Genomic DNA, 9,058 nt, shown 5'->3' with positions numbered 1-9,058 from the left:
CCACCACCACCACCACCACCACCACCACCACCATCATCATCCTCATTATCATAACTTCTGTTTATGATAAGACCCCTGATCCTGAGCCTCTAGGCACATTGTGCAGCTTGACATCTAGTGGGATGATGACACACAGTGCCTTTAGGAAAGTCTGTGGTGATGGTTTGGGTACTATGCATGCCTTATCTTTGGATCATTGAGTAGTTTTCTCTAATGTTGATCATAGAACTCGAATTTTTTTTTTCCCATCTGCAGTTCTTGATTATTTAGGATCATAGTGAAATCCTGTCTTACCTAATAATTTTCTTTCCTTTTGGCAATAGAATATTTAAACAGTTTCATAAATGCCAACCATTATAAAGTTTTATGAACTTCACCAATTTTTTTCAGCTTGAGCCATTTTAACATTGCTGTCTAACTAAAGGAAAGTATAACTAGGAGCTGGGTTCTCACCTTACTCAGCGTTTATATTTCTGCAGCAGCTTTTTGGCACCTTATGAGCTAATGTTCTGAAAGGGAAGCATTTGAGAGAGACAGTGTTAATGACCCAACCTTTCAATAGCATATCTAGGGAATTCATTTCTCACCCCTTTTGTTCTAACCTTGTTTTAAAACATATCCTGCTAAGTTTGAATGAGCAAATTATCTATAGACAGGATAGGTTTCAAAAGAACATCTTCAAAAAGTTCAGCATAGTGCAAGTAGAATCCCATTTTAATCTAAATCTAGCCCTATATATTTAGGTGTATTCCTGTGTACTAACGTACATTTTTGCTTTATTTACTATGAATACCTCCCTGGAATAAAGGGTTTTGGGCAGTAGGGCAATGTGCTTGTTGCCATGGTTTCCTGCAGAGCAGTCCAGCACCTTGCTAAGCAGTCAAGTGCCTTACTTAGTCAGCAAGTACTTGTTGCATATCCGACTCATGCCAAGCACTGTGGGTATGGTGGGTATCAAGTGTAGCAACACATGACCCACCCCTGTTCTTCAGGAACTTATAAAGTCTGATTGGAAGAGTTGGAAAGGCATTGTCGTTTTAGTGGGGTTATTTTATGTAACCTTATTATGTTTCTTTCTTTTTTTCTTACTGTGTTTCTATAGAGCTCTGGTGGCACAGTGATTAAGCAATCAGCTGTTCACCAAAAGTTTGGTTTGAACCTGCCAACCATTCTAAGAGAAAGACATAGCAGTCTGCTTCCTCACGGTGTGCAGCCTCGGAAAGCCTGTGGGGTAGTTCTCTGTTCTGCGGGTGGGATTCCCCTCAACAGCAGTGATTTCGGGTGTTTGGACTGTGTTGTTAATGTTAAAATAACACCAAAGATGACAAAGGGAGCTCCTCTCAGTGAAATGCCATGCTTCTAAAGTACGGAATTGATAACTGTAGCGTCATTATGAATTATTTTTTTATTTGTGTCTGTACAAAATACCTTTTTTTTTAACTCTGTTGCTGAGACTAGAAGCCAATTAGAGAACAGTAAACATGGGGAAATAATGTAATTTATTTTCTTGGTGTATGATTTAGGCAGTTTACATTCCCTGCTAATAAATAAATTACTATCCAACCCTAATGAATCACCCATTAAAAATTTTAAAATAAATTTTAAGATGTTATCAAAGGAAGTTTCTTAATAGTCCATAATCCTGCCACCCTCATTTTTCATATTCTTTTCCAGTGTTTTCCTCTATCTGTACATGATATTTTGTGATTGAATCAGAGTGTATATAATTTTTTCCATTTATCACATTATTCATAAACCCTCTCTCTATTTTTACTAGGCACAGCTTTCCCCCCACTATTTTTATTGGATTATAAAATAATCTGTCCTATCCTATGATTCTACTACACCATCAGTGTTCCCTTATGGGTATTTGGATATTAAATTGCGTACTTTTTTTATTGTGAAAATACAGCACACAGCTGTATTTTATATATATACATATACATATATTTGGGATGTTTTGCTGGTTTTAGTTATTTCTCTAGAATAACATGCACAAGACTGTTGTTACAAAGGAATAAAGGACAGAAGCAATATTATGGCTCTCACTATACTTCACCAGCACTTGAAACCAATTGCCAAAAAAGTGCTTTCCCTCCAAAGAAAGAAACTATATGTAATGTTAAAAGTTTTTTTTTTCCCAACAGATAAAAATTTTATGAGTTTATGTTTTGAACAAGTTCAGAGTTTATGAGGAATACCATGTCATGTACTCAAATATCATTATAGCCGAAAATTTAAATTACTTTGGAAATCGCTTTTCTGTGTAGTTTATTACTTTATGAGACATGAATGCCAAATTCTTGTTTCAAAGAATCAGAAGAACTTGTGGGAAAGCTATGTAAACTCTATGCTTTCTTTTCCCTCGGCTAAAACAAGGGTGATGAGAAAACTTCTCTGTAGGCTTGTTGGGATCATTAGGATAGTTATATGTGGTGCTTAGCACAGTTTCTGGTACTTGATAAGAATTTAATGTTGGCTGCTGTTAATAAAATAGCTGCTATTAAAACATACATACACAATCTAGGGATTCTGCATCTCTTTAGAAGTTTTTAAAAATGGGATTCTACCAGAATGTGGGTGTGTCTGTTTGGCTGAGAGCTTTCCCTGGAGTTCGTCTATGACAATGGAACTTTATGTTGTCCCATAGATCTGTAGCAGTTCTTTGCTGTGACAACCCAGGTAATTAATGACACTACCACTCTCCACTCCAGGAAATCATTTTTGTTGTGCTGATTTTGTTGACAGATGTTAACAGTCCTGGTCAGTAAACAGTGCTACACTTGTGATTGCCATTAGCTGCTGCTTTGTGCCCCCCAGGGACATTGCCAGCACTCTCTGAGAATGTCCAGATGATCCAGCACTGCCTCTGATACACTTGCAGCACGAAAATGCTCTATTCCAGCGGCTGCACTGTCCTGGGAAATTGAGTGAGACAGAATATGATTATCTGTAGTTTTCAAATGTGTTCCAGAGAAATTTACAAAGGAAGAATGGAGTAAGAAATTTCAAAATTACCATTAAAAAAGGCTTAATTCTGAATTTGAGTACTTTACATCTTGTTTTTCCCTCCTTCAGCCTGGAGATGTCTCAATCAGTTGAGTCTGCATATAAAAATGCACTGTTGAAAGTTCTGTTAGTAGAATTGCTAATAACCGTGATCCTGGTGTAAGGGCTTTAGAAGTCCATCATCCATCCAATCTGCACTGAGCTTTGACAGTGTCATGCAGAATTCTGGCGATGATGAGAAAGTGGAGCTCCTCCTCCCAGTCTCCTGCTTTTGCAAGGCTCTAAGATCTAGAAATGGGATCCGTAGGCAGCTGCATGGTGCCTCTTAACGTTGAGATATGTGCTCTTTTTAAGTTTTACTTCCTAATCTGCCCTTGAGATTGTGCTACTGGTGTCATACTAACACCAGCCCTAGTACAAACCAAAGGAGGCTAATTCTTACACTCTCCTTTCTCCTACAGATGATCCCAGCCCTAGACTCAGTGCACAAGCTCAAGTTGCTGAGGATATCCTGGACAAATACAGGAACGCGATTAAACGAACCAGCCCCAGTGAAGGAGCAATGGCAAACTATGAAAGTGCAGGTGATAATCATGATAAAGATTTGAATGGTATCTTTTGTATCACACTGATAAAGGTAATCTGAATTTAAAATAGTCTTTAAAAGAAAGAAGAGCTAGGGGACTCTGTATTTCAAACCAAAGCAAATAAAATTCAGTTGATGTCAGCTCTCTACACTAGATGTAGGTATGTGCAAATGTTCAAACCAGATGTTCAAATGCCTCAGAGTTGTCATCCCGTAAGTCTGGGGTGACCGACTTAGGGGAAGTTGGGGCATAGAGGGTTTTTCCCCCTATTGTCTACCAAAGTGTAACTTTATCTTGTTTCTTTCTTTCTTTTTTTTATCTTTTATCTTGTTTCTTACACTCAGTATACAAATGGACACAGACTCTTAGGACAGGTTATCCATTGTTGCTCAGTACCTAATTTTAGAGAATTCTGCTTTCTTTATAGTGGAATGCTGAATAGTTGGTTAGAAAGAAGGGTATAGTCACTAAGGTAAATTAAGTAGAAAACAAAAGTATATAAAAGTATAAGTAGTATACTATATGTATATTCTATGCATGAACACTACTATGTATGTATAAGTAGTATACTCTATGCATGAATGTGCATAGAGTGTCCCTTGGAAGACTCCATAAGGAGTGGGGGAGACATGAGGTATGGGAGACGGGAGTTGCTATCAAAGAGTTCAAGAAGAAGAAAGTGTATTGAAAATAATGAGGACAGCAATTGTACAATTAGGCTTGATTTAATGGAACTATGGGTTACAGTCATATCTGTGAGAGCTCCTAATAAAACGTGAAAAAGGAAGAAAGGAATATAGTCATAGGAGTTGACTCTGAGGGGGACTCCTCGGGATAAAACAGGAAGGACCCAGGGAAAAGGAGAACTTCCCTCTCCATACTTCTGATTCTCTTGAAGTTTAAAATACTAAAAAAAAAAATTGTAAGAATAATACAATAAAGATCCTTTATAGCCACTTCCCATACTTAATACTTTCCTAAAGCTTCAAAATTAAATGGTTATTTAAGAATCAGAAATATATTTTCCTACGTAACTATAATATCTTTACTACCTTTTGATTATTTGTGTGTGTATTATTTACACATAATTGATTAATTAAAAACATAACAACTCTGGACCCATCAATCTACCTTTGCCGCATTGGTGTCCCTGGCTCATTGATAGGTAATGTAAGAGCCCTTGTCAGAAGAACCAGGATACCTGAGTGCTGTTCTACCTTAGTAACTTGCTAACCTAGGAATTTACAGCAAGTCCGTTTTTAACTGGGTGGAATTCCATGTCTATAAAATGAGTTAGAAAAGTAATTTTTGAGGTCCCTTTTAATTCTGAGTTGAGTAATTCTGGTTATAGAGTATTTATTTTATTGATACAGACTTTAATTGCTTTGATCTAGCCTTGCTTTAAGAAGCAAACTAGTTTTCTCAAAATAATTATCTCTTTATTGTTGCTGTTGATAATGTAAACACATTTAAGTGCTTGCAGGGTTTTTTTGTTTGTTTAACTGTTATTCTATAATGCATTTCTAACTTGTTGGTAAGTTGCTTTGAATGTTTACTAGTGATAACCTGGCCCTCCTTTTGGGGGCATGATTTGTTTAGAAGTGATGGGTGATGGTGAAAGTGCACATGATTCTCCTCGTGATGAAGCTCTGCAGAACATCTCAGCTGATGATCTCCCAGACTCTGCGAGCCAAGCAGCCCACCCTCAGGATTCAGCTTTCTCTTACAGGTATATTTCTTCTAGGATTTACAGATTGTATGTGGATTTGGATTTTTACCACTGCTGTAGTCACTTCAAGTCAAGTGATTGATTCACTTAATAAATGTTTAGGAAGCAGGAAGATAAACATGAAATGCCTTCTTTTTAAAACAAGCTTTAGGTGTGAGTGTCATCTATCAAAGATTTAGCTTGGGGCTAATACACTTACATGCCTCATTAAATGAAATAAGTGGCAATGCTTTGCTCATCCAAAGCTACCAGCAGGAGTGAAGACTGTTAGGGGATAACTAAGGTGATTAGGAGACACATTTTTGACTAACCCACTGACTAGTAAACCGATAGGAGCCCTCTCAGCTTGTCATCCCTCTCATGCCCAGGGCATGCCTTTCTATCTTTCACAAGGCTCGAGAAGGAAAATGACTTTAGGAGCCTTTGTTTCATAGGAAACCTCTGCTTCCTCTACCAAACAATTTCATTTTAAGAAATAACACCATAATTGCTTGTGGCTGTACCAAACCTTTTCTCTATCTCTGTTGCTCTTAAGGTCTTTGTTCTTTATAGGTATTTTCAAACACGAATAAAAATGGAAGAGTATAATGAACCACATATGTCCCCATATTATTTTAACGCAAACTCCAAAGAGCATGTTATATGATTCATTTACAAGTATTGTAAAGCTTTGCTTTTTTTTTTTTTTTTCTATAGTAAAGTTAGTGGGGATGAGAAAAAGTATCTTTGTTTTCCAACTATGACTGGTAGCATTTTGCTGAACTCACCAGCTCACTTTATCATTGTATGTTTTATAAGAACCTTTGCAAAGTAGATGAATGTTATACGTGATTAGCTTGACTTCTAAATTACTCTTAATTATAAAACCAATAGGGAAAAATTTTGAGCCAGTCAGATTAGGTAGACAAGTATACCTTTTTGCAAAGGAAGAGTGAACTCTGCCCCATTCTCTAAGACATTAGGCTCCTTCCTTTAAATGGTGGACTTGGGCATCTAAAGAAGCTCTAGTTCCTGGTCCACAGCACCAGAAAGGGCCACACGTGATGGTAGATTAAAGCCTCCATTGTTCTCAGGGGAAGAGCTGCCGTGTGTGGAAGAAAACATTTGGGTTTTTTTTTTTTGATTCTTTATTTAGGATTGTGTAAATATATATATTTTAAAAATAATTTTATTGGGGGCTTGTACAACTCTTTTCACAGTCCATACATACATCCATTGTGCCAAGCACATTTGTACATTTGTTGCCATCATCATTCTCAAAACATTTACTTTCTGCTTGAGCCCTTGGTATCAGCTCCTCATTTTTTTCCACTCCCTCTCCGCTCCACCCTCCCTCATGAACCCTTGATAATTTATAAATATTATCTTACACTGTCCGATGTCTCCCTTCACCCACTTTTCTGTTGCCCATCCCCCAGGGAGGAGGTTATATGTAGATCCTTGTAATTGGTTCCCCCTTTCAACCCTCCCCTCCCTCTACCCTCCTGGTATTGCCACTCTCATTACTGGTCCTGAAGGGATCATCTGTCCTGGATTCCCTGTGTTTCCAGTTCCTTTCTGTACCAGTGTACATCCTATGGTCTAGCCAGATTTGTAAAGTAGAATTGGGATCATGATAGTGGTGGTGGTGGGGGGTTGGGGTGGGAGGAGAAAGCATTAAAGAACTAGAGGAAAGTTGTATGTTTCATTGTTGCTACACTGCACCCTGACTGACTCTTCTCCTCCCCGCTACACTTCTGTAAGGGGATGTCCAGTTGCCTACAGATGTGTCCTGGGTCCCCAATCCGCACTCCCCCTCATTCACAATGATTTGATTTTTGGTTCTTTGATGTCTGATCCCTGATCCCTTCTACACCTCGTGATCACACAGGCTGGTGTGCTTCTTCCCTGTGGGCTTTGTTGCTTCTGAGCTAGATGGCCGCTTGTTTACCTTCAAGCCTTTAAGACCCCAGATACTTTATCTTTTGATAGCTGGGCACCATCAGTTTTCTTCGTCACATTTGCTTATGCACCCATTTGTCTTCAGTGATTGTATTGGGAAGGTAAGCACACAATGATAAGATTTTTTGTTCTTTGATGCCTGATAACTGATCCCTTTGGCATCTCATGATCACACAGGCTGGTGTGCTTCTTCCATGTGGGCTTTGTTGCTTTTGAGCTAGATGGCCGCTTGTTTACCTTCAAGTTTTTAAAGCCCTAGATGCTATATCTTTAGTCGGGCTCCATCAACTTTGGAAGAAAACATCTTATGAAGGTCTGTCCCACCACCAGTGGATACCATTGAGGAGTGTGGGCAGTTAAAACTTAAAGGGAAACAGGTTTGGGTTCAACACAAAAACTTGCAAGCAGCAACACAATAGAAAAGGCTTATTGTCAGGTGCCCACCTTGTCTGGTGGCAAGTCAACATTTCTCAGGGGATGTGGTAGAAAGGATTCTATTTTTTCTTCGGTGATAGTGGATCTGATGACTTCTCTGGTCCCTTCCAAATGTTACATAATAGACTTTTCTGACTCTGTGTGTGTGTAATGGCAATTTTGGTAAGATTACTATCTTTTTAAAAAAGATTTTTAAAAATCGTTTTATTAGGGGCTCATACAACTCTTATCACAATCCATACATACATCAATTGTGTAAAGCACATTTGTACATTCATTGACCTCATCATTCTCAAAACATTTGCTCTCATATATCTAGCATAGAGCTCAGCATATCATAGAACTTCAGAAAGGTTTTGTAGCTTGATTAGTACTGGGTCTTCCCAAAATGATCTCTACTCAGAGCCTTTTACAACCTTGCTTACAGTAACTAGAAATCCTGTTCCTTTAAGTGAAATGTCCATAGTTAAAAATTCTCTTTGTTCCTGAGGTATAGCATATTATAGAGTAAATATAGTTTTAAATTGTAGCCTTCTCTGGATAAGGAGATGAATTTACTAACATTATTAGGTTTTAAAATATATTTTATAAATCATTCTTCAGAGATGCAAAAAAGAAACTGAGGCTTGCACTTTGTTCTGCGGACTCGGTTGCTTTCCCAGTGCTAACTCATTCACGGAATGGTTTGCCAGACCACACAGACCCAGAAGGTAAGTTGCTGCTTGGCAGTTTATATGTTCGTATAGGTTAAGCCATATGAAATTGTCAGTACTTGACTGCATTTAGTCGGTATAGTAAATCTATATGGTTCAGTGTCATGTATTTATATTAGCATCAGCTAAGGACATTTTGAGTATTGATGGTTCATGAATTGGTTCTGTAATTAAATAGTCCTGTAAATGGGAGTGGTCTTATAGCTAATGGTTCTGACAATGAACATTTAGAGCTGTAAGCTGAGGTGTTAACATACAGCCTTGTTAGACCATGGAAATACTCAAGAGTTAACAGGTTTCTTCTTGTTTTTTGCTTGTTTAGACAATGAAATTGTATGTTTCTTAAAAGTTCAAATAGCTGAAGCAATCAATTTACAAGATAAAAACTTAATGGCACAACTTCAAGAAACCATGCGGTGTGTGTGCCGCTTTGATAATAGGACGTGTAGGAAACTGCTGGCATCGATAGCTGAGGACTACAGGTAATTGACTCCATCTGGCTAGCCCTTAGACCTAAATTGGTTGTTTTTATATCTTCATCATTATTGAAGAAAGGAATCTAGGCTTACTAGAGAGTGGTTGGCAATGTTTACCTGAATATAGATTTCCAAGGGACACATTTATTTGGTTGTTTAGTGTAAAAA

The 9,058-nt window shown here is 38.0% G+C and overlaps 1 protein-coding gene across 10 annotated transcripts in view; it reads left to right on the top strand.

Annotated features, from left to right (window-relative positions):
* GAPVD1 (GTPase activating protein and VPS9 domains 1) overlaps positions 1-9,058 on the top strand; it is an 82,707-nt gene that overhangs the window by 62,284 nt on the left and 11,365 nt on the right. For 9 of the 10 annotated variants that reach the window (XM_045290180.1, XM_045290178.1, XM_045290179.1 and 6 more), the window contains 4 exons: positions 3,471-3,593; positions 5,196-5,325; positions 8,305-8,411; positions 8,737-8,896. In XM_045290180.1, coding sequence (XP_045146115.1) covers positions 3,471-3,593; positions 5,196-5,325; positions 8,305-8,411; positions 8,737-8,896 — 520 coding nt within the window. The remainder of the gene's footprint in view (positions 1-3,470; positions 3,594-5,195; positions 5,326-8,304; positions 8,412-8,736; positions 8,897-9,058) is intronic. The other variant, XM_045290172.1, reaches the window with a different exon arrangement.

This window comes from Echinops telfairi, unplaced genomic scaffold (genome assembly GCF_000313985.2).
Source record: "Echinops telfairi isolate 266 unplaced genomic scaffold, ASM31398v2 ScPeMD7_32;HRSCAF=126, whole genome shotgun sequence".
Classification (NCBI taxonomy): domain Eukaryota; kingdom Metazoa; phylum Chordata; class Mammalia; order Afrosoricida; family Tenrecidae; genus Echinops; species Echinops telfairi.
The sequence above is the reverse complement of the archived record's forward strand: the minus strand, read 5'-3'. Positions and strand labels throughout refer to the sequence as shown.